At 44.1% G+C, this 26,052-nt stretch overlaps 1 protein-coding gene and 1 long non-coding RNA gene across 4 annotated transcripts; one reads left to right on the plus strand and one right to left on the minus strand.

Moving 5' to 3' along the window:
* The first annotated feature begins 2,745 nt into the window (after positions 1-2,745).
* Positions 2,746-20,706, plus strand: RNASEL (ribonuclease L). Of its 3 annotated transcripts, XM_030849196.2 has the most exons (8): positions 2,746-2,874; positions 5,307-6,972; positions 11,214-11,299; positions 12,546-12,751; positions 13,556-13,688; positions 17,652-17,782; positions 17,866-17,962; positions 18,436-20,706. In XM_030849196.2, exons 2-8 carry the CDS (start codon positions 5,496-5,498, stop codon positions 18,508-18,510), a joined length of 2,205 nt encoding a protein of 734 aa, XP_030705056.1. In that variant the 5' UTR covers positions 2,746-2,874; positions 5,307-5,495; the 3' UTR covers positions 18,511-20,706. The 3 variants fall into 3 exon arrangements, with proteins under 3 accessions (XP_030705056.1, XP_030705057.1, XP_060151623.1); XM_030849197.2 differs by lacking the exon at positions 17,866-17,962; XM_060295640.1 differs by lacking the exons at positions 13,556-13,688; positions 17,866-17,962; positions 18,436-20,706.
* Positions 20,707-22,603: 1,897 nt separating this feature from the next.
* Positions 22,604-24,986, minus strand: LOC132597060 (uncharacterized). The gene is made up of 3 exons (XR_009563339.1): positions 24,916-24,986; positions 23,512-23,641; positions 22,604-22,936 (listed from the first exon to the last, which is right to left on the minus strand). It is a non-coding gene; the product is annotated as an uncharacterized lncRNA (long non-coding RNA).
* Between the last annotated feature and the right edge of the window lie 1,066 nt (positions 24,987-26,052).

The following is a 26,052-nucleotide window of genomic DNA, read 5'->3' on the forward strand; positions in this document are numbered from 1 at the left end:
TCAGCACAGTACCTTGTACACAGTCAATAACTATTTATTGACTTTTTGAAAAGAATGGAAGAGTCACAATTCAAAGCCAGGATTCCAAGTCTACTTTCCCAAGTGTAGTACAGCTGTTTCCATACTGTATTTTATCTGATATGAAGAGCATTCCAGAATTCCAGATGAGGAAATCAAGGACTGAGCCATTAAATCCAGACAATACTCACTCAACCCAGGCTCGTGTATTTCCGCATCAGTGCTGTTGCTTCCGTGTTGGCTGTGGAGGGCTCTGGCCTATCCCTCACCCTCTGCTGCCTCCCTGTGGCCATGTCAGGTCAGGCTATACAAACTTTTCCCTTGGAACTGCTTAACTTTGCTTGGAGTTGGCTCCTTCCTTTGGAATTGTATCCAAGAGGTATAACTTTTAGTTTTGTTTATTAATGCAGTTTAATAAAGATGTGAAATTTCAATAGAACTGAAAATTATTAGCATAATTGCTAAGGTACCCCAGGGGGTACAGGGGTTAAAATTAGATTTCTTTAGCCAACAGGGCTGAAATCACCTTTAAAAACTGAAGCTCTTGGCGTGGATGTAGAGAGAAGGGAGAACTTGTGCGCAGTTCGTGGGATTGTAAGTTGGTGCAGCCAGGATGGAAAACAGTATGGAGCTTCCTCAAAAAATTAAAAATAGAACTGCCACAGGATCCAGCAATTCTACTTCTTTTTTTTTTTTTGTAGCTATATGAGATAACGGATGTTAACTAAACCTATTGTGGTAATCATTTCAGAGTGTATGTGAATCAAGCCATCATACTATATAACTTAAACTTCTAGAGTGATGTATGTCAATTATTTCTCAATAAACCTAGAGGGAATTCCCTGGCGGTCCAGCAGTTAAGACTCTGAGCTCCCAATGCTGGGGACGCAGGTTCGATCCCTGGTCAGGGAACTAGATCTCGCATGCCGCAACTAAAGGAGCCCACATGGGGCAACAAAGATCCTGCATGCTGCAACTAAGACCTGGCACAGCTAAATAAATAAATAAATATTTAAAAAAACCAGTACCTACCTGATAAAGATTAGATTATACGATTTTATATATATATATATATATATATATAAAGGGCTCAAAACAGTTCCTAGAGCATACTAAAGAGCTACATAAATGCTTGCTACCATCATCATTCTTCTTCTTCTTAACATTATTATTAGTTCAGGTAGCAAAAGTGGCATGTGCAGAGACATGGTGGTGGGAAACAGTGTGATGTGATGGGGAACTGGATGGTAGTAGTGGTGATGCCCATGAGGAATCAGGACAGTCAGGGACCATACCAGGACCTGAAATCATGTTACATATTGCATTTCTCCATTATTTATGATCTATTTCTGCCTACTAAGATGCAAGCTCCAGGAAGACCCCCACGAGGCACTTGTGTGATAAATCACTGTATCCCGAGCATTTAGAATAGTCACTGGCAACACTGTCAGTGCTCAATAAATATTAATTGAGCGAATGATGGGTTAAGGATTTTGAACTTTGTCCTGCACACTATGGCAAGTCAGTGAAGCAGGTAATACTAGATGAGAGGCTGAGAAGCAAATCATCAGTTTCTTCCAGTAAGCGATAGGAAGGGCTGAGGTAGTCATCCCCTTGCAGATGAAAGTAGGAGACTTGGGATTGGAATGAGAATGGGGAGTGGCATTCAGGGGCTGGTACCATTCATGGGGATGGAGAAAAAGGAAAGGAGCAGGTTTAGGGAGAGATGAGAATCTCTGTTTGGGACATGTTCTAGATTTGTGGGTCTGAAGTTCAGCAGAGAGGCTGGGGCTAGAGAGAGAGGCTTGGGAGTCACTGGGGTATAAGGGGCAACAGAGGTCGAGAGTCTGGATGGCGTGCCGCTGGTGACCAACATGTCACCACACCTTGCTCGCTGTTCATGACCCTCTAGGAAGTTTGTCTCCCGGCAAGACTGGATGTTCTTTGAGGACAGGAATACTTCCCATGGTAGCCTTCAGTATACAGCGTGCATCTCCATGCTAGGAAAATGGTCAGGAGCGGAACTTCTAGAGCAGAAAGGAATCTTAAAAACCATATTAACATGAGAGAATGAGGCCCAACATTGTTCAACCACTTGCCTGTGGTCACTCAGCAAAACAGCCACAGCTCTGGCTGCAGGACCAGGTCTTAAGACTGCCAGCCTTGTGCCCTTTCCAGGAGGCCACATTGCCTCAGGGTGGTGAAATTGACAGCACCCAGGTGAGTGAAGGAGCTTGGGCTTTGGGCTGATCTAGCTTCCTGCAGCCTCCGTTTCATCATCATCAGGATTGTTAGGGGTTGATCGGGTCCGAGTCTCTTGTGATGCAATGAACATAGTGCCAGGACCCTGTCGGTGCCCAATACATGTTTATTTACCATTCATTTCCCTCAAGAAGATAGGGGGTTTGGAACAACGTGGTCAGGTTGGAGCTGTGACCTGAAAGGCTGAAGGCTGAGCAGCACGATCTTGGACATCAAATCAGCCCTCAGCAATCAGTTAAGAGCCACCGAATAAATACATGTATATGTATAACTGAATCCCTTTGCTGTACACCTGAAATTAACATATTGTTAATCCACTATACTCCAATAGAAAATAAAAGGTTAGAAAACAAAAGAGCCACTGCTTTCCTCTAGGAGGTTTAAAGGTGCTACTAGCTCAGGCCACCTCTGCTGAGTGTAGGCGTGGTCAGTGTCCCCTCCCTCCTCCTTTCACTCTCCTTTCTAGGCTCCGCCCCGCTGGCTCGCTTCTCGACGCTCCAGCCCCAGAAAGAACTGTTTCCTTGCTGGCTACAGTGTTTGAGGGTTAGGTGCTGCCAGAGAAATAACCAAGGAGGAGGCGTCTGTGTTTAGAAGGTAAGGTGGGCAGAAGGAGGAGAGCTGGGAAAGCTTGAGAAGTTGTTTTCTTTGAAGGATTCCTTGGGCTTTGGGGACTGGAGATGACAGTGGGTGTAGAACTGGAGGAGAGGAGAGAGCTCACAGAGCCAGCTGGTCAGCCCCAGGGGGCCCTTTGGGCCTGAGCCCACCTGAGATTCCCAGGGTTCTGTCACAATCCACACATTATTTATGCAAGTCATCTCAGTTTATCAGGCACATCTTGTCATGTGGAGAAAATGAAACTGAAAGCAGGACTCTTCCCTTGCAGTGTTTTTGATGGGTTATTTTCATTTTCTACTCTGGTATTTCACTTGGGGGTTCTTTTATTATTATTATTATCGTCATTTTTATTTGCATTTCCTCAAAAGGAGTCCAAGATGTGGTATTCTTAAACGATTGTATTACACTGAAGTTAGCAGTTGGAGGTGGGCTGGAATAAATAAAAGACCGGAGGAGGAAAGAAGTTCGAAGAAACCCTGAGTCTTCCAGGTTTCTTCGAGATTCTTTCCTTCTCTGGTCCTTTATTCCAGCCCACGTCACACTCACTGTCACCGGAAGTGTTTACACAAACATTGGGTCCAGAGAGTTCATTACCGGGTGATTGTGCTTCCGCTGCACATTTGATTAGACCTCTGAGGTAAGGGCTTTGACACTGTCGGAGGGGGTGAGATTGCTGAAAAATGGTTGCTCTGTGAATTTTGCAGCAGACGTAGTTATGTAAATATTCAGGTAACAGTTTGCTGCCATCTGCTGTTTGAATTGGGTCTAAATTGCTCAGAGCTGATCAAGGGCAGTTGGATTAAACTGACACCCCAGGTTCCCTATTTGTGTAGTATGTATATGCACATGGGTGGGGAGACTGGGATTTGTTAACTTTTGTTTTCATAAACGGACGTAATTAGCTCTACCATTTATTGAAGGCTTAATATTTCCCCCTCTCCCTACTTCAATGCACTTTATACGGGGGACTGTATTTATTGTTGCCCCCATTTGAGGGAACAGAAAATCGAGACTTAATAATCTAAGGTTACACGATTAGGAAGTAAGAGTCTAGAATTACACGGCCAGGGGCTCAAACTTCGATCTTGCTGAGTTGGGAGTCCGAGTTCTTAACCATACTCTACACTAGTTTGAATAGGACTGCACACATGCAAAGAACCAGGAATGTGCTGAGCGTGTTCAACCAGAAACACAAACTGATGAAAAACACATATTTTCTTATTAAATGAGGGTTCTGTTTTTTTTAAAAGGCCATCTATTCCTAGTAAGAGTATGTTTATATGGCATTGGGAAAAAATGTATTAATATAGGTTGAGAATCCTAAAAACAATCATAGCCTTTGACTCGGCATTCAGTTCTTTGAAATCTATCATAAGAAATCTATTATAAGATCTATCATAAGAAAACAAGCTAAAGTAAGCTAAATTTGCTCTAACATTATTTCGAATTGTGAAAAAAATAATCATTTTGAAACTCTGTTTTAAAAGTTATTTTAAAAATTTGCTCCATAGTAGAGAACTGAAAAACCTCTCTGATGGCATATTCCATAGCTATCAAAATGTTTTAAAACACTTGTAGGGCTTCCCTGGTGGCGCAGTGGTTGAGAGTCCGCCTGCCGATGCAGGGGACACGGGTTTGTGCCCTGGTCTGGGAAGATCCCACATGCCGCGGAGCGGCTGGGCCCGTGAGCCATGGCCGCTGAGCCTGCGCGTCCGGAGCCTGTGCTCCGCAACGGGAGAGGCCACAACAGTGAGAGGCCCACGTACTGCAAAAAAAACCAAAAAAAATCCCACTTGTAATAACATAGGACATTATTTATAATAAGGCATTAAATGAAAGGAGGCAGGATACAAAGTTACTTACAGAGCATGAGCCCAACTATTTTTTTAAAAATCTATAGAAATATACTAAAATATTAACAATACCTGTTCCTGGGCAATGGGAGAATAAAGTAATAATTTTCTTGTTTAAAATTTATATATATTTATAATATTCTATAATAAAAATTTCTATAATAGATGTATTTTGAAAAAGTTGCTAGTAAAATTAATTTCTCAAATTCAAATGTTTTCGTTTTTTTATAAATTTATTTATTTTTGGCTGCATTGGGTCTTCGTTGCTGCATTCAGGCTTTCTCTAGTTGCTGCGAGCGGGGGCTACTCTTCGTTGTGGTGCACAGGCTCCTCATTGCGGTGGCTTCTCTTGTTGTGGAGCATGGGCTCTAGGCGCGTGGGCTTCAGTAGTTGTGGCTCACGAGCTTAGTTGCTCCACGGCATGTGGTATCTTCCCGGACCAGGGCTTGAACCCGTGTCCCCTGCATTGGCAGGCAGATTCTTAACCACTGCACCACCAGGGAAGTCTAAATATTTTCTCACTATTATAAAATTATGAAGTTCCTCTCTCATCTCCAGGTGGAAAGTCAGAAGACTTCAAGAGTATTGTCCTTCCTGATACTGGTGGTCTGTAGCCAGATAATTCTGATTTACCCTGACAGGATTTTCTAAGAGTTCCACGTCTCTTTGATCAAATCCCAAGGAGATAAGTTTTTCATTTTCTTGAAAAAAAAGGCAAAAAATTTGTAACCAGTGGTATTTACCATCATGGAGACCAAGAGCCCTAACAATCCTCAGGAAAGACCCACACCCTCTACTAATGGGAGGGTTTCAGAGGAAGACAATCATTTGTTGATTAAAGCTACTAAAGAAGATGACATTGAGCTGGTCCAGCAATTGCTAAAAAAAGGGGCTGATGTCAATTTCCAGGACGAAGAATGGGGCTGGTCACCTTTGCATAATGCAGTACAAAGTGGCAACGAGGACATTGTGGATCTTCTGCTTAACTATGGTGCTGAGCCTTGTCTGCGGAAGAGGAATGGGGCCACTCCCTTCATAGTTGCTGGCATCACTGGAAATGTGAAGGTGCTCAAACTTTTACTTCCGAAAGTAGCAGATGTCAACGAGTGCGATGTTCATGGCTTCACAGCTTTCATGGAAGCCTCTGCGTATGGTAGAGTGGAAGCCTTAAGGTTCCTGTATAACAATGGAGCCAAGGTGAATTTGCATCGAAAGACAAAGCAGGATCAAGAGAAGATTAGGAAAGGAGGGGCCACTGCTCTCATGGATGCTGCTGAAGAAGGGCATGTAGATGTCGTGAGGATCCTCCTTCACGAGATGGGGGCAGATGTCAATGCCCGAGACAATATGGGTAGAAATGCTTTGACCTATGCTCTTCTGCACTCTGACAATGAGAAGGTGAAGGCCATTACTCGCCTTCTGCTGGACTGTAAGGTTGATGTCAGTGTGAGGGGGGAAGGAAAGAAGACGCCCCTGATCCTGGCAGTGGAAAAGAAGAACCTGGGTTTGGTACAGATGCTTCTGGAACAAAAACATATAGAGATCAATGACACAGACAATGAGGGCAAAACAGCACTGCATCTTGCTGTTGAACTCAAGCTGAAGGAAATTGCCCAGTTGCTGTGCCACAAAGGAGCCAGAACAGATTGTGGAGACCTTCTTGCCATAGCAAGGCGCAATTATGACCATGACCTTGCAAAGTTTCTTCGCCAGCATGGAGCCGTAGAAGATTTTCACGCTCCTGCTCAAGACTGGAAGCCACAGAGCTCACGCTGGGGGGAAGCCCTGAAACATCTCCACGGGATATACCGCCCTATGATTGGCAAACTTAAGATCTTTATTGATGAAGAATATAAAATTGCTGACACTTCTGAAGGGGGCATCTACCTGGGGTTCTATGAAGACCAAGAGGTAGCTGTGAAGCTATTCTATGAAGGGAGCACACATGGACAAAATGAAGTCTCCTCGTTGCAGAGCAACCGAATCAACAGTAATGTGGTGACATTCTATGGCAGTGAGAACTACAAGGGCTCTCTGTATGTGTGCCTCGCCCTGTGTGAACACACACTGGAGGAGCACTTGGCCAACCACAGAGGGGAGGCTGTGCGAAATAAGGAAGATGAGTTTGCTCGAAATGTCCTCTCATCTCTATTTAAGGCTGTTGAGGAACTACACCTGTCTGGATACACTCACCAGGATCTGCAGCCACAAAACATGTTAATAGGTAAGTCCCCAGTGTTCTCTTAGAAACGTAGGGCCTTTTGTTACGAGGGGAAAGGATTTTCATGGCAGAACAGGGAAGAACTAGAGTCAGTGTGGATTGTTCAGTTTGAGGATTAATGTAACAAATCGATGGTGACAGTGCAACCTCTCCTGCTACCAGGTATAACCCGTATTCCACGTGGAGGTCGAGGATGCCAATGGAATAGCAGGCTAACCTTATATTGCCCTTGGCAAATACAGATTTGTAGGTCTTGGATGGAGCCAGCTCCAGAAGTTTGAATTCTTAGAGTAGTCTGCAAGTCAGGAAACCTAGAAAGTGTGTTCCTTCAGAGAAGGTGGCAGTTACAGTGAAACTTAATGGCAAAGCTGAGGTTAAAATTGGGATCCAGGTTAAGATGTGACACGGTGAAACATACTGCAAGCAGACCGAACAAGTCAGTGTCCACTGCTGCAAACCCAAACCAAAATAAACTAAAGCAACATTCAAGAATACAAGCAGAGCTGAGGGCTTTGCTGGTGGCGCAGTGGTTAAGAATCCGCCTGCCAGTGCAGGGGACATGGGTTCGAGCCCTGGTCCGGGAAGATCCCACATGCCGCAGAACAACTAATCCTGTGCGCCACAGCTACTGAGCCTGCGAGCCACAACTACTGAGCCCGTGAGCCACAACTACGCACCTAGAGCCCATGCTCCACAACAAGAGAAGCCACCACAATGAGAAGCCTGCACATGGCAACGAAGAGTAGCCCCTGCTCGCCGCAACTAGAGAAAACCTGCACAGCAACGAAGACCCAACACAGCCAAAGAAACAAACAAACAAAAAAACGAAGCAGAGTAGGGAACAAACGTATGGACCCCAAGGGGGGGAAAGTGGGGGGGTGTCAGTGGGATGAATTGGGAGACTGGGATTGACATATATACACTAATTTGTATAAAATAGATAACTAATAAGAACCTGCTGTATGAAAAATAAATAAATAAAATAAAATTCAAAACTTCCCCCCCCCGCCAAAAAAAAAACCAAGCAGAGCTGAGTGTAAAGTCCCAGGGGGCAAGGTGGGACAGTAAAAAGAGCCTTGGCTTCAGCCATATTTAAGGAGCCTTGCAGCCTTGTCCCACCACTTTGTAGCTTTGTAACCTCAAGCAAGTCGCTTAATTCTGTGAGCATTGGTTTCCTCACTTGAGACTGATAATACCTCCCTCATAAGGTTGTTATGAGGTCTAAGTGCAGTATGTCAAATGGACAAGTCATCTGTACATTGTAAGTGCCCAACAAAGGCCAGGTGCTTGTCTAGAGGGCTAAGCAGAAGCAGATACCTAACCTACAGACATGCACTGACATTTAAGCTTGGTGTAAGGGACCAGGGCAAAAAGAAGATGTGGGTACTGAGAGTCAGAGAACGGTACTTAAGGTCCTGGAAGAGAGAAATAGGTAGACGTAAGATCTGGTTTTAGTGTGAGGACAGGTGTTTGTGACACTCCTTCCTGGTTTTAAGCAACTTCGCTGGGGAGACTGACAAGGGCCAGAAATATATGCAACTCTACCCAGTAAGGAAGTCTTTGAGGTTCAGCCAAAGGTGAGGTCCTTCCCAAGTTTACCTGCTGATCTTGATGCAAAAGGATCACATATCACGTTCTAAAGAAAAATAAGTTGTGACTACCTATCCTTTGACATTTCTAGCACCACTTCTTCCATTCTTAAGCTTGAACAGTAAAGAACTGATTATATTTCTGCCTCAAGGTGGCGAACCTAGCACATACTGCAGACTCTTCCCTGTATTAAATCCCTCCAATGATGGGAAAAGATTTTTAAATGAATTCATAACTGAGATCAACATTAAAAAAAGAATTCCTAGAGGACAAAATCCTTGAAGAATCATAGAGAGACTAAACATAGATAGGATGGGATTGAAGAATAATACAGGAGTCCAGGACAAATGCAGGAAGCCACAGATAAACATTACTTATGAACGTAGGAACAGTGTAGAAAAGTGCCACTCCAAAGTGATGGAAGCCAGAAGCAGGAGAGGACCAAGGACCAGCTAGCAGGCAGATTGCTGCGACAGTCGACACTAGGAAGATCAAACCCTGGGCTTCCCCTCTTCCCCAGGGACCAAGCATCTATGACAGACCTTTCTTCTACAGACAGGGGGACTGCTTGAGACACTGGGTCATTGGTGATATCAAGAGAAACAAAGAGCAGTTAAACATGCAAGATTTCTGCCAAAGCAGCTACTAAGTGGCATGTCCTGCTTACCCCCGAGCTTCACTGAATAAAATGCAAAGCAGAAGCTCTGACGACTGCCTCCATTCCTCCACTCTGTTGGGTGGCATTAACAGAAACAACTCACAGGACATCAGAGAGTCTCGACTGCAAAGTAAGGCTTACAGTCGAAAATCACTTAGGATATGCAAGAGGTGCCAATACCATGAAAGAGAGGCATGAAACAGAAGAATTTACACCCAAAGAAACATAGCTAACCAAATGTGTACGTTTCCATGACTGTTAAAAGAAATTGTCACAAATCTGGTGGCTTAAAACAACAGGAATTTAATCTCCCACAGTTCTGGAGGCCAGAAGTATGAAACCAGTTCCACTGGCACCAAATCAGGTGCCAGCAGGGCCAAATTCCCTCTCTACACTGTAGTGCAGAAACTGGGCATAAGCATTAAAACTTTTTATAGCACTTTAACAATATCTGTTGAAACTGAAAATAAAAAATTGGGGCGTGTAAAAAACAAATCAAATGTTAGAAGAGATGTGAGGTATGTGTATTCCATTAGGTACTTTCAAATGTCAGTAGCAGAAAACTCGACTCCAAGTGGCTTAAATAAGTGAAGGGAATTTATCACTTCAAATAATCGAAAGTGGTCTGTGGTTTATGATCTGCACCCCATCTGCCCCTTCACCCTCATCACAAGCAACTTTCTGACTCTGTCCCTCCTCCCCAAGTGCACACTTGGGCCTTCCTTCTGCCAGAGTGGACTTCTCCACGCATTCCTAGCTGGAATCCTCTCTTCCCTCTGTTCCCCATTCCACTCACCTACCCAAATTCTACTTTCTGATCTTTTCTGTCTAGGCGTCTCTTGCATTTTTTTTTTTTTTTTTTTTTTGGCCGCACCATGCAGCATGTGAGATCTTATTTCCTCAACTAGATTGATCCCATGCCCCCTGCAGTGGAAGTTTGGAGTCCTAACCACTGAACCAGCAGGGGATTCCCTAGGTGTCTCTTCCTTAAAGAAAACTTCTCCACCCTCCCCGCACCCCCACCCCAGCCATGTAGCTCTTCTCGTGATCCACTTTTAGGGCATCCTGCACTTTTGGCTAGCATTTTCAAAATGGCAATTCATTTAATGTTTATCCTCCTTTAGTATCGGTCCCCTTGCCCAGAGACTCTAAACTCTGTAGGGCCAGGACTGTGTTCTCCTTCCTCGCCATCATTTTTTTCCCCTCACTAAACACTTGTTGAATGATTTAGTGGGTTCCTTTTTGTTAGGCTCTGAGTTTCCTCACAACTGTGATGTCTAAGTTCATAATGAAAGGAGTTTGAGAAGCACACAGTTGTACTGGCCATCATCCTGTGTGGGGTTACCCAGCCTTCCTCTCAGACTCTTTGAAGCCACCTCTTCGAGGACAAATTACTGCCTCACCCACCTTTCATTTTGTTCCTGACCTCTCTCATCCATGCATCCCTCTTTCTGAGGACTTAGTGGCTTCCTTTAAGGGAGGAAGATTCTGAAGGGGGCAAGGAGGCAGTGACTCATTACCAGCACATGGTTTATTCGTGGTAACAGATTACAACGTCTTAGTGGGCAGTGACCAGTGGGCTTGATTTGGTGGAATGCTATGCTTAAGGTGGTCTTGGATTCGGATCCTTATTGTTTAGTTGTTCTTTAGCTATAGGATGAAACCTTAACTCCGGCCAGCAGCTTCTTTACAGATCTGTGCTCTTTGACCCCAGGAGTTGCATGACTGGGGAGCTGGTTATACTTATCCTCATGCTTCCCCACCCCTTGTCTTGGAACAAATAAAATGTAAGTCCTGCTCTTGGCAGATACCTGAGAGATCAAACGACACAGTGCACGTGACAGTGTTTTGAGAAGCAAACAGCAAAGCAGATGTGAGCTTATCATTGTCTTCCTCAGAGATGATAGGTTGTACATTGTGTTACAGACTTATTTAAATTAATTACAGCATGTGGTGAATGAGGATTTTCAATGCATCTCTACAAACCATCCCTTAGATTACAAGAATGGCGCTTACCTGGCAGATTTCGATAAAAGCATCAAGTGGACCGGAGATCCACAGGAAATCAAGAGAGATCTAAAGGTAATTTCTACAAACAATTTACTTTTCTATCTTTCTGCTTCCTTCTTTGTTCATTACTTTACTCCCTGTGGCCAGTTAGAGGATGTTCCTATTTCAACCAGAAGGAAAGACATTTCACGGCATTTCCCTGGTACTCACTGCCTTCACTCCCTTGCAGACAGCCAAGTGGGTGTGGGGTTGACCATCGCCGTGGCCCCTTTCTCTATGTCTTTAGATCTCTCTCTGACCCCACAGGCTGAATAGTAAATACACTGAACACGCCACAGTTCTTCCAGAATTACCGCCAGGAGATTTTCTCCAAAATAATTCCACAATTCCTGTAGGAGGTATTTTCTGCCTAAAGACAAAGTAAATGAGATTTCTTTTCCCACTCTATTCAAACACGTGTGCCAAACTCCTAGGAGGGCCAGCGACTAAGGCCCTCTCAAGCACAGCGGAGGGATGGGATCGATCCGCACCTCAAAAGAGACTAAACTTGGCCCCAAAGATTAAGATCCTGAAAGAACTGTTTCTCCAGAGAGGAGACAGAACAGAGACGTAGCCTCTGCAGACCACGGCTCCCAGATAGATTCTGAGCTTGTCAGCGCAGCTCTCGCCTGGAGTTTTCCAGGGCGCTGAACTTCCAACCCAATAGACGAGAACTCTCCATCCATGCCTGGCCTTTCTGGTTCAGCGGCTCCAGATTTTAGCTCCTTCACTGACTGGTGTCCTTCCCAGTGCAGTTTCTATGCTGGCCTCCTTCCTGGTCCTTCCTCCCTTGCTGTGCCCTGACTCCTGGGGCCTTCCCTCTATTCTGCGGGACCTGGTCTGGCTCCTTTATCTGTGGCCTGACATAGGCCCGACCCAAAGTCCCAGTTCCCACCTAGACTCTGAGCATCCCCCTTGTTTAAAACCTTCTCCCTTTCCCCTGTTTATCTAAATTCTATCTGTACTTGGAGGTCTAGCTCAAATTCCTCTTCCTCTAAGCAGTCTGCCCTGACAACTCTGGCCTGGGATTATCTTTTGTTCCTTATAAACCTAAACCTATAAACTATACTACCTTGAAGGGGTAGTATCCTAGACTATACTACCTTGAAGAGTTCTCTGTGCACAAGCCCATGCCTTCTCTCCCTGACCAGGCTGTGGAATCCCCTCGAGATTCTACGCATTTTCCATTTGCTCATAGCCTGTGCCACACCCTCCAAAGTTCCCCAAATAGAGCGAAAATTCATAAGCGCTTTTGGCTTGATTTATGGCTTTTGTGTAGGCCCTGGGACTGCTGGTCCTGTACGTGGTAAACCAGGGAGACATTTCTTTTGAGAGCCTGAAGGATCTAAGACATGGAGAGTTGATTCAACTTTCTCCAGATGAGGAAACTCGGGACCTCATTCATCACCTGTTCTCCCCTGGGGACAATGTGAAGGACCATCTGAGTGGCCTGCTGGGTCATCCCTTCTTTTGGAGTTGGGCGAGGTAAGGAAAACTGAGTGTATATTACAGGCCTCCAGGACAGAGACAGTGAGTGTATTAGTCAGGGCTCTTTATATATGTACAAAATAAGGAAATGCCTCATGCAATATTGGGGCTGAGAAGTTCCACTATTTGCCATCTTCAAGCTGGTGACCCAGGAAAGCCAATGGTGTAATTTAATCTGAATCCAAAGGTCTGGGAACCAGGGGAGCTGAAGATGGAGATTCCAGTAAGGGTCTGAAAGCCTGAGAACTGGGACAGCTGAGGGCAAGAGAAGAGCCATGTCCCAGCTGAAGCAACCAGGCAGAGAGGGGCGAATTTCCCCTTTCGTTCTAGGCAGGCCCTCCATAGATTCGATGATGCCCACTCACATTGGGGAGGGCCATCTGCTTTACTGAGTCCACTGGTTCAAATGCTAATCTCCTCGGAAACATCCTCACAGACACACCCAGAATAATATTTAACCTGGGCCCTGTGTGGTCAGTGACATTAACACATAAAATTAACCATCATGGTGAGGTGGGCAGGAGTCAGGCTGGGAGTCAGCAGACCCAGGCTTTTCTCTCAGCTTGGCATTTCCTGGCTGGGTGTCATTGGAGCAGTGACTGAACTTCTCTGGATCTGGTTTTCTCCATTGAAGAATAGAAAAAGGATGAGGGAAAACAGAGAGAGAGAGAGAGAGCTCTCCCCTTATGCGGATTTTAGAGACATGCTTTTACTACTCCTATCAAAAGCCAAAATCTAATAGTTCTGTAAAGATTAGATGGAATTAGGATGGAACAACCGTGATGATTCTGTCATTCTCAGCCGCTACAGGACCCTTAGGGATGTGGGAAATGAATCTGACATCAAAACGAGAAATGCTAAGGGCAAGATCCTCCAGCTTCTGCAACCTGGAACATCTGAACTTTCCACAAGTTTTGCCCAGTGGACAACTAAGGTGCGAACAACTCCTATGGTCTGGGAGTTATTCCAGGAATAAGAATCTGTGTCATGTGTTATGTTGGTTTTCCTAACTGTTTTATACTACGGGCCTGGCCCAACCAAGTGGTGAGAAAGGGGATTTTCCTCTCCCTCCTCCCATCCCAGGTCCCCTCTGCCCTTTTGAGTCTCTGCTCCAGGCCAGGCCCTCCTGAGAGACTCATCCAGGCTCCTCTTTAGGATGGCCTTGTCACAGCCCAAGAGCCTTTTTCTTTTCTGTGACTCTTTCTCTCAAGCCTTGTTTTCTGAGCGAGGTCTGACTAATAATTCTATTTCCACTGTGACAAGAGCAGCTGATGAAATAGAGTTTAGCCCAAAGGAGGGACTCCCCCATGGGGCATTTCCATCCAGGGAGACTGGCTCCCTCTGCTGTCAGCGAACAGCCCTGCCTGAGCATCCGTGTACATAGACACACCTATTTTCTGTATGAGAGAACAGAAAATGAAAAAAAAAAAAAAGAAAAGAAAAAAAGATGATCTTTCAAATTCCTCCTCTTCCAGAGAAGGTCCACTCAATATAGTGGAACATAAAAATTAATCACCATTTCAGTCTAGTCAGTACTACCAGAACTTTCGTGATTATTAATGAGCAGACATCTATCAAGTACCAGTATGTGTTAGGCCCATGCAAGGTCAGAGATATACAAAACAGAGTACAGCATCCATGTGGGGCGGAGAGACCCACAGAATGATGGCTGTGGGATACATGCTGGGTACCCCAGAGACATGGGCAAAGCATTATGGGAAAATCCATAGCTCTCAAGTCTTTGAGTGAGACCAGCAGCTTCTGTATCTTAAGAGTTGAAGAGTTCTTTCAAACATCTTCATTTCTCCGTCTCATTTTTCTTTCCTTCCCTTGCTTGCCTCTAGACCACATATCACACTCATAATTGCTGGCTTAACGTCTCTCTTTCTTGCTACACAGTAAGTTCCACGAGGGCAGAGACCATCCGCTGTCTTGTCTGTCATTGTATTCTTGGCATGGAGTAGGTGTGCCATGACTCTTTGCTAAATGAATGTCTATAAAAGTTCAGCTAAAAATTAAACTTGTAGAAACAAAGACATTTGAAACCAGAGCAGATGATAGTAATAGCTAACGATCACGTAGTGCTAACTACATGGCAGCTGTAGTTCTCAGGACTTTCCATGAGTGACCACAGTTAATCTTTACAACAGCCTCTGAGGCAATTAGCTCCATCTTGCAGGTGGGTAAGCTGAGGCACAGACAAGTGATTTGTTTCAAAGGCACAGAATCAGTAAAGGGTGCAGCAGGATTTGAAGCTGGGCACTCTGGCTTAAAGGCCATGTGCTAACCTGTAGCTGATAGAGATTGTCATTTTCTTTTTCTTTTTAATGTCTGAGACAGAGAAACAGTACTACAGGCAATAGAAAGAAGAAATCCAACCTCAAGACTGAAGTGCTAGTAAAAGTGGTTGCAAAAGTAGAAATAAGAGAAGTATAGAGCACAAAGCACAGAAGAAGCAGGTGATGAAAGCTATTGTTTCCCTTCTTTTCTCACTCTCCACTCAGTGTTAAATGGAGCATTATTTTCAGACCATATAGGAAAGTCATTCTCTTGAAGGTTAATTATCTGGCCTTTACTTTCTGTTTGAAAGCAGAAGCAAGGTTTGAGAAAATGCAGTGGTGTTGGGTAAATTGTCAATCAAAGCCCAAAGGTCCAGAGGCACAAGAAGGAAGGACAGAATTGAAATGAAGAGGAAAGTACAAATAAGGTGCTAAATATCACTAGAGAGATAAAGGTTATGGAGGTAATGGAACGTTATCAGTCATCAGATGTGATGATACAGGTGGGTTCTAAGGTGCAAAAATGTAATTTTAAAAAGTGTGTCCAGGGGCTTCCCTGGTGGCGCAGTGGTTGAGAGTCCGCCTGCCGATGCAGGGGACACGAGTTCGTGCCCCGGTCCGGGAAGATCCCACATGCCGCGGAGCGGCTGGGCCCGTGAGCCATGGCCGCTGAGCCTGCGCGTCCGGAGCCTGTGCTCCGCAACAGGAGAGGCCACAACAGTGAGAGGCCCGTGTACCACAAAAAAAAATAAATAATTAAAAAAAAAAAAGTGTTTCCAGAGAACAAGATACAACAACGAGGAACCTGGGAGACAAGGGGGTTGGAGAAAATGGGGCTGAACCCAAAGACGCAAGACTCTATCATCCAGAGAAAGGAGCCTCAGTTCTATTTATAAACATGAAAAATTATGGTAGAACTACTTTTTTATCCTCAGATAATTTACATAAGATTTTATTCTGATTGTACTACAAATGACAAAAGGATACCCAATCTACTGTAATAGAAGATACAGAATTGAAAAGCGAATAGGAAAATAGAGATACACAAAAAATGATAATACAAATGAGACCAAATATTAAATGTGCCAATTCCCCTAGAGAAACATTTAAAACTGACTAAAAATAAAAATATAAAAACGTATTTAATCAACAAGGTCCTACTGCATAGCACAGGGAACTATATTCAATACCCTCTAATAAACCATAATGGAAAAGAATGTGAAAAAGAATGTGTATATATATGTATAACTGAATCACTTTGCTGTACCAGAAATTACAACATTGTAAATCAACTACATTTCAATAAAAAAATGGGAAATAAAAAAGAAAAGGCCACGCGCTAAAGCGGCTCACTGCACAATGTTATGATGCCATCAAGTCCACCAAATCATTTAATTGCCAAGGAAGTTGAGGCTCAGAGGTGGAACCCCAAATACTCAGGGCTGGAAAGCCAGAGGTTGGCAGAGCTGGAAAGAGAATTCTGTTCTTTTGTCTCCCAGTTCATTGGTTCTTTCCCTTAAATTTCATTGACATATGTTGAATTTTGATTGACTTCAAGTCTTATCTTTTCATTTTCAGCTTTGTTGTCCTGTTGATTTTGGTGACTTGCCCATTTTCCTGGGCGTGCAACCAGTTTTCCAGTGTGGACTCCACCTTCTTCACATGGCTGCCTCTTCTCGTACACATACATGCTCAGCATTTCTCACATGTGCTCCACACATAGTACCCCCAGGCAGGCTTCTAGTCACCAGTTACTCTTCCTAAGGGACCCTCTGGCTTCATGGTTGTTGCATCTTATTCTCTTACTCCAGACTCTTTCTACCTATCAGAGCCATCTACAAGAGGAAGGCATTATTATTATTATTATTATTATTTTATTTTTTTGCGGTATGCGGGCCTCTCACTGTTGTGGCCTCTCCCATTGCGGAGCACAGGCTCCGGATGCGCAGGCTCAGTGGCCATGGCTCACGGGTCCAGCCGCTCCGCGGCATGTGGGATCCTCTCGGACCGGGGCACAAACCCGTGTCCCCTGCACCGGCAGGCGGACTCTCAACCACTGCGCCACCAGGGAAGCCCAGGAAGGCATTATTAATATGACAGCAGCTGCCCTGGGACACCTAGGGACAAGGAGAAACATGTAACCTTTGGAAACATAATTACAAACAAAACAAAACAAAGAACAACCACACTCACTATGGCAATGGCTGCAACGCCTGGTTTCAGTCAGGACAACCCTCTTGAAGGAGGAGATGTAATCAAGTATGAAATTGGAAGGGTGGCCACAAGGACAGTGCTACTGTAGAGTATAGTGAGCAAATTTCCTCGTATAGTAGCCAACGATTTCCTAAACCATGTTTTAATGTAGTTAATTTCTATGAAAACAATTCTCTTGGAAAATAGATACACGAATTTAAAGTTATTTATAATTCCACATCCAAACACAACTACAGTTAGCGTTGTGGTGTACGGTGCTTACGTCCATTCTTTTCTTTGTATTAATTTGCTTTATCAATTAGTAGAAATTTTGACATATATTCAGATTTGTACTCTGCCTTTTTGTACTAACATTCAGGATTTATTTTGTGTTGCCACCACATTCTTGTGTAATGTTTTTTTAGATTGACAAATTTGTGATGGAAAAAATGAATGAGTTTTATAAAAAAGGCAACGTTTATCAGGACACCGTGGGTGACCTGCTGAAGTTCATCCGGAATTTGGGAGAGCACATCAATGAAAAAAAGAATCGAGAGTAAGTCATGTATGAGAAGTCATGTTTGAGATGAGAATAATTGAAAAATTCCAGTTCTAAATTTATATCTGCTAATTTGATAGAAAGAAGAATATTTATTTTGATGAAAGTCATTCCTCCTTCTGTGTGGAAAAGGGCCATCACAAGGGTCTTACAGTCAACAGTGGACATGCCCTGCAGGTTCTCCTCTTCCTTTTCATTTTTTGCTGAGCCCCCTTTAACAGTAGGCTAGCGATTCTTGTGTGAAGAAACACAGGGGACTGCGTGGCTGGGTAAAGCGAATGTAGCATTGGAAGAGTAGCCCCGTGTTAATCCAATTAGCTTTCGCTACCAAAATTCTTAGCTGTAAACTCACAAAAAACTTGCAGTTTTGAGGGCTTTTTTGGATTTCAGCATTGTAGATAAGGGATTGTGGGATAGTATTATGTTCATTTTATGGATAATAAAACTGAGGTTCATAAAACTTAAGTTGCCAAAGTTTAGTCCATTAGTTGAAGAGTCAGGAGATGAATCTTGCTCTGTCAGATTCCAAAGTCCTCATTTATTCTGCTATAGAAACCAGGGGAGCAAAAAAGGTTTCCAGGGCCATATGCTATAAAGGGGGGATGCAGAGTTTGGGGCAAGCATATCAAAATATTTATGTTTCATTTCAGGATGAAGTCAAAAATTGGAGCACCTTCCCAGTATTTTCAGGAGAAATTTCCCGATCTGGTCATGTATGTCTATAGGAAACTACAGAACACAGAATACACAAAGCATTTTCCAAAAACTCACAGCTAAATAAGCCTAGGTGTGATGGAGGTGGTGGTGGTGAGCAGGCTGGCCAGCCCTAGTGCCTTTTGAATTCAGGGAAGTATTCTTTTGCTGTGTAATCCTGGGCGAGTCACAACTCTCTGGGCCTCTTGACATTTTTTTTTTTTTTTTGGCCGCACCACGTGGCATGTGGGATCTTAGTTCCCCCACCAGGGACTGAAGCCATGCCCCCTGTAGTGGAAGCACGGAGTCCTAACCACTGGACCACCAGGGAATTCCCTGAGCCTTTTGACTAACCTGGTTGCTTGTGAGCAATGAATTGGATAGCTGATGTGTCAGTTCCTGGTGCCGTGCTCAGCATTCTCCACGTTTATAACAAAAAAAAGCATATGCTCAAACTACTCTAGTCCTTTTTAAGGGTAAAGCTTAGTGGCAGGAGCTGGGAGAGCATCCTGCTAAGATTCCTCTTGTCAACTGCACCAAAGGAGTGAGTTCCTAAACCTCTAATGTTTTATGTTTTACATCAATTATCTCATGTAATTCTCCCAACAACCTTGCAAGATAAGATTAATATCCCCTTTTAGGAACTGAAGAGCCTGAGAGACTCAGGGAAATTGAACTACTTGCCCCAGATTATACAACTTGCACAGAGCGCAGTATAAATGGACGTGGTGTTATTGTTACCTCTCACTCGGCACCTTAGAACTTAATTACTAGCTCAGAGCTCTTCTACATGAGACCCAAAAGGTCAAATGGGCTCTGGGTGGCTCATTCATTCATTCAATATTTGTTGAGCACTAACTAGTATAAGTCTAAGCACCAACTGTATGAAATGCATTCCTTCTAGAATCACCTGTGTTGGTTTTCTATTATGTCAAGGCTGTATTTCTCAACTGTAGGCAATCTTGCCCTTCAGGGGCCATTGGGCAGTTAAAATGTCTGTCAAAGCTGAGGGTGGGGGGTTGTACTGGCATCTAGTAGATAGAGGTCAAGGATGCTGCTGAACATTCTATGATATGCACAGGATAGCACCCCCGAAACACAGAATTATCCGGAAGAACAGAATTATCAGTGACACTGAGGTTGAGAACTTCTGCCTTAGCGGGCTGTGCTACCTTTGAACTGGCTGGGAGCCCAGGACTGTGGACTGTGTGGCTCACCTCACAGAGGACTGACTTGAGTGTGATGTCTTGCTTTTCGATCTGCAGTGAGACAGTTCCAGTGTCACCCCCTCAGGAAGTCCTCTGAATGCCCTCACTTTCCACACCCCTGTCTGAGTGTCCTCTCTGGCTTCCTAGCACCCATGGCCACACAAGAGCATGTTTCTCTCCACCCAGAGCATGATTCTTCCCCACTGGAATGATATATATATCACTGGCTCCTTAGGGCCCATGATAGATATATTTTTTGATGTGTATCGTACAGCCTAGCAAAATGTCTGCCACATGGTAATGACCAATAAATATTCATTGAAAAATGAATGATCCCTCTTCATACGTGAGTAATAATGCTAGGACATATTTTGATGGTGTTTTATAAGTTATAAATTACACCTGCATATTTTACTTCTTTTCGTTTTCAAAATAATCCTGTAAGATAAGTGTTGTGATCCTCATTTTGCAGATGAGGAAACTCAGGTTAGAGACGTGTTGATTTACTCTAATGCATAGGAAGTGTCACTGTCTGAATTTGAAAAGATTTTCTGGCATGAAGTCTGATATTCTTTCCATTTATCCTCACTGTGGTGGTGAAGATGAAGCTTTGTAATGAGAGGAGCTGTGAGAAAAAACAGTGTCTTAGGTTCTTTCTGAAAAGGAGATGGTCTTGACTTCCCTGGTGGTCCCGTGGTTAAGGCTCTGCACTTCCAGCGCAGGGGGTGCGGGTTCGATCCCTGGTTGGGGACTAAGATACCATATGCCACAGGGCATGGCCAAAAATAAATAAATAAATAGAATTTAAAAAGGAGGTGGTCTAAGAAGGGTGCCACTGCATGAAATTAACAAGTACTGGAAGAAAAAAACTTAAGACTTCTCTTTAAGGTTTTAGGAGCAGCAAGGTTGCTTTAAGTTTTAAAAGTAAGATTTGTTTTTCTGACTTGTAGTGAGTACTTGGATATGACAATCAAATGCCCATTTGTAAAGCATATTCAATAAAACTTTGAATTACCTGAATGTCTGATTTTCTCTGAGTGACATTTCTACTTTAGAGAGTAGTGATATCTACAATAGAAAATGCTCAGTGATTAATTCCTGGGTAAGTTTTAAGAAAGGCATCCTGCTCTTTAAAAATGGGAAAAGGAGCCTGATTTCAGCCCTCCATTAATTCGGGAACAATACACACCTTGGGGGTCCTTGTAGAAAAAGAAGGGTCTGATCATTGTACTCTCTAATCCTCTAAGCGTTTCTGTGGACATACTGCAAATATTTCTTATTCAGTTGCCATTATCACAAACATTTAATTGAGCTTGTAGTTCATGTTAGGTACTGTGTTAGGCAAAGTGATTCTGTGCTTGGGCTTGTCAAGCAGAAGCGCCGGTTACACAGAGACGAGGGGAGCTTGCCTGCCTAGAATGCACTGAACAAGCAACACAGGAGAGGAAAATTATGGTAAGAATAATAGTTACCACCTCTTGAGCACCTACCGCTTTCCAGAGCCTAATGCTTTTATATGTGACATCCCATAACATGACAGTGCCATAAGATGTAATTATTTCCATTTTACAGAAGAGGCAACTAACGCTCAGAAAGGATTGCTAAGTCGCCCAAGTTCGTATGGGTAGTAAGTGGAAGAGCCAGGGTGCAAACCCAGGTCTGCAAGTCCAAAGGGTGTGGCTTTTCTGGAGCGCCAAAGATGGGGAGTTCAGGTAGGCTGGATGGTCTTTGTGAGAATGTGTATCGGGGCTTTCATCCATTCCTTCCTATTAAAGCCTAGGAGGTCAAGGTTACCCATGGCCTTCATAGCAACCAAATCCAATGGTCCTTCGCTGTCTTCATCAACCTCACACCACAGTTGATTCAGCTGACTACCCTTTGGCTCTTGCACCTGTCTTCTTTAGCACCTGCAGCACCACACTTACTGCTTCTCCTCCCCAGTGGTTGCTCCTCCACAGTGTCCTTTGCCAGCTGCTTCTCTGCTCAACCCCTAAACCTTGAGTGCCCCCGAGTTAATCCTCAAGCAATTCACTTTTCCTCTTTTCTCCGTGGATGAACTTTTCAAGTGCCGTGACAAGTATCGTCATAAATAGACAGATGATATCCATGTTCTGAAATTTATCCACATAATTGCCTACGAATTATCAGTCTTGTTTGCTTCTTTTTTTCCCATACGCCCTACATCCAATCTATTAATAAGTCCAGTTGGTTCTCTCACCAAAATAAATTCTAAATCTGTTCACAACCTTCTGTGTCTGCTGCGCTCAAGCTACTGTCATTTCTCATTTGGACTGAAGCAGGAGCCTTGAGCTTTCATCCTCATGCCCCATCTTTTCTCCACAAAGTGATCTTGAAAAAATAGTCCATGGTGAGAAACTGAAATGAGCTCTTCCCCCGGTCCCTCTTTCAGCCTTGCACATGGCCAGACCCCCACTAGCTCAGTGTGAGTGAGGAAAGATGGTGACCAGTGAGATGAGTTGGGCCCTGATTATGCGGTGCTTTTGAAGCTAGGCACCAGACCCTCTAGGGACATTCATCAAGTGACATGGGATGGACACAGAAGTATGTGTACAATCCACAGATCAAAGTTACCCTCCATCGAAGGCCCCTTGCCTTCTATGGTCCCTAGCTGACAGCGATGTTCCCAATACATATCAATGTATTGAAGGAGGGAGGTGAGTACAATGGGCGATTTGTTACAACATTTTACTCAGTGGGATCTCCGGAATCTTAACGTTCCCTGGTTTCCTTTCTCCTTTGGCTAGTTGAGCTGAGAATCAAGTTGTCAAATCAACCCTAGATGGAAATCTTATTCATTCATTCTTTCAACAAATATTTATTATGTGCCTACTAAGTGCCGAGTACCATCTAGGTGTTTGGGATACATCCACAAACAGAACAAAAATCCCCGCCCTCAAGGAGCTTATACTCTAGCAGAGGAGAGAGACAATATACAATAAGCATAATAAATACATCCTCTAGTGAGAATGAAAGTTATAAGCATTACAGGAAAAAAGGAAAGGAGGACGTAGGGAGAGCTAAGACAGGGGTGGATGAGTGGGCATTGGGCCATCAGGGTAGCCTTCAATGAGGAGGTCAGAACTGCCCAGAGACTTGAGGTGAACGGAGGTCCATGTGAATACATGGATGAGGAGCCTTCCATGTATTCAGCAGCGTGAACAGCCAGTGCAAAGCCTTGAACTGGGAATGTGTCCACTATGTCTGAGGAACTGCAGGGAGGCCAATCTGGCTGCAATGAGGGAGCAAGAGAGAAGCAGAAGATGAGGTCAGAAAGGCAATGGCGCCAGGTCTCTAGGACCTGGAAAGGCATTTTAGGGGCGCTGGATTTCACACTGAGATGGGAGCCATTGGTGGTGGTGGTGGGGAGGGTCAGCGAGCAGAGGAGTGACATGAACTAACGGATGTTTTAAAAAGCTCACCCTGGCTGCTGGGAGCAGAGAACAAGAGCAGCAGTGAGGAGACTGATTCAGAGATGATTTCAATAGCCAGGCGAGAAATGATGGTGGCTTAGGCCAGGTGATAACAGTGAAGGTGGTGCTACCTTTGATTCTGAACATATTGTGGGCAATGTGGCCGTCATTAACTCTCCCATGTCTGGCTGCAGTGAGACAAACAGCCCCGCCCATCAGACTCCTGCTTGTTGCTCTTGGTTCCGATTTTTCAGCCTAAGATTTCGCTGCAACACAGCCTGAGCCAACCGTACATCTAAGGCTATAAAGGCAGCCTTACTGTAGGACTGACAGGCACGGGAAGCTGTGCAACCTAGCTGCCCAGGTTTCTCCCCACACACACCCGCCGGCTTACCTCCTTCTGGGGACTGAACGAAACTGATGAACTCCTGACAGAGAATGTAATGGAAACACAAGTTGGTTTTACAGAAGAAAGGTAACCGGTATTTTTCCAACCAGGTCAATAATCCTTTGTACTTTGCAATCTAGAGTCCAAACAAACAAGGAACAGAAAAGAGAAATGGAACTGAATCGCTAAGAAATGCAGCTTAGCAAGGGCAATAAATAACCTCATGCTTGTAGTATTTGGCCCAGAGGAGAGGTGTGTTGATTAAAAATAGTATCTAAGGGAAGCGGAGACTGGGGTTGAGGTTCTCAAAGGACTGATTGGTAGGAAAGGAAAGGCTTGTTTTCTCATCAGAAAAATCTTTCTTATTCCTGGGTGAGGTTGTTTAAGAAAAGGTCAAAGTAAAGAAAAAAAATCTAAGTTTTGCTTGAGAGAAGAGAAGCAGGAGAGATTTTGGTCTGTTGTGTCAAGTCATAACTCTACTCAACTTGCTTCTTTGTAAGCACACTTACAATTTCTCACAAGCTCTCAACCCATATCACCAGCACAACGTGTACAAAAACACACAAACACACATAACATCATTTAGAATACGGGACGGATCCCTGAAGGATCTAACTACCAGAGAAAGGAAATAAAATTTTAAGTCTTGGGGCTCTCGTAAGAAAACCAAATATAAGAATCAAGTGGAGTGTCTTTCTCAGCTCTCCAGATCCCAGAGAAAAATAAAACCTTGTTGTGAGCATGGCTGAGTGAGCTTTCTGATGCCACATGTCACAGGTAGGGCATGAGGAAGCCATTGGTGAGTCCAAGGTCTACAGAGTGGAAAAGGAGAACAGGAAGGGGGGAAAAGGAGACGAGAGAGACAGTGAACAAGGACAAGGAAAAAACATATAAAGAGAAAAAAAGATTGGGAGAAAGATAGGTCTCATGGTCAAGCAGTCACTAGGAACTGTCGAGTGTCATCTTGACTTGAGCTACACCTTACAATGCAAATAATTGCTGTGTGGCCCATGGGCTGCACTGCCTATCTCACACCCATGGCAAGCATTGCCAATCAATTCTCAGACTCCTTCTGGCTTAGGTGTGGCCTCTGAGTTCTTCTCAACACAGTACTCCAAGCATCTCCTACCCAACGACCATAGTGGACATGAGAGTTTAATCACTTTTGCTAACCATGGACTACAATATAGAGGAAAGAACTCACCAGCAGTTGCTTGCCCAAGTGGTAAAAATGCAAAAAGCAGAAATGTCTACCTGGCTTGATGCTGTTTGTCCTACTTACCTGCTTTATAGTTTCTTCCACAGTCACCCTCAGGAGATCCTATCCCTCTCCCTGTCCGAATCCACACATCAAATTCAGCTGCCTCTTCCCCCATCCCAAACCATACACCATTCAAGAATCATACTCACCAAGTCATGGGGTATTTCTGGCCACAAGCTCCACTATGAATTTTCAAGAGTGTAAAATGGTGTCTGACCAAAGACCTGCAAAAGAAACCTAAGAAACAGCCAAAGGGGTCTAGAGTTTCTCTTCATGAAAATGTCACAGTCCATCTGCAGCCACAGGCAAAGAGAGGTTCCATTGCTTTCCTATATCAAGGGACATTAATTCCTAACTTCATTGCACTGAATCAACTTGCTTTGTGCAAAACAACCAAGAAAGATTAAACTGCAAGATTCATTTATCTTTTGGCTCCATCCTGCCCCGACCTGGGAGTTATCTTACCTGTGTGCAAAGGCCAAAGCTCATGACATTAAAAGGTATTTATTTTGTGTATTGCATTATTCATTTCTACAGGACTTAGAGAGAGCAAAGGCTTATAGCCTTTTCATAAAGTGAAATACCTTTGGATTTGCCTAAATTCTTTAACTGGAGAAAGTAGAGAGAACAGAGGATGTGAGGATTAAAGGTACAAACTACTTAGGGGAGCATTAAGAGTGTCCAAAATTGATAGAAAATTCTAGGCTACTGTCCTCTTTTGTCAAGGAGAAGGGTCTGTGACCTAGGCAGTTTTTTTTTTTTTTTTTTTACCTAGGCAGTTTTGAGACTAATGTGAAAGGGCTTCTATGTTTACAGGTAGCTATGCTTAGCAGTCTCACTGTAGGCATCAAAATATCTCAAAGTGCCCCCAAAGTATTTGTGATAAACCAGAGGGGCTAAAGTGAACTCTCAGCACATCACGTCATTCTGACCATCTCCCCGAGACCGGCAGCCCCAAACTTTTGTCAGTCTGCGGCCCCCTCCTTCTCTTCCCTTTGTCCTTGGCTGTATCGATGGAAGGTGATGGTGTTGCCTGCACTTCACAAATATCGGTCTATGAAGGAGACTCAATCCTGAGTGACCCCTCCCTGCTCTGCACTCAGTGTTGGACAAGACACGCCCTGCCTGGCGTGTGAAGTTACCTTTATGGGATGTGCGGTGGGACTGTGAGATCGTGAGATTTTGTGGGAGTAGTGCGTGGGAGCATTTTCACCATGTGACATTTGTGCCATTCAGGGCCGGAGGCTGATGTGGAAAACACGCCAGGCCTGGAGCCACAGGACCTG

The sequence above is a fragment of the Globicephala melas genome, chromosome 1, assembly GCF_963455315.2.
Source record: "Globicephala melas chromosome 1, mGloMel1.2, whole genome shotgun sequence".
NCBI classification, from domain to species: Eukaryota; Metazoa; Chordata; class Mammalia; order Artiodactyla; family Delphinidae; genus Globicephala; species Globicephala melas.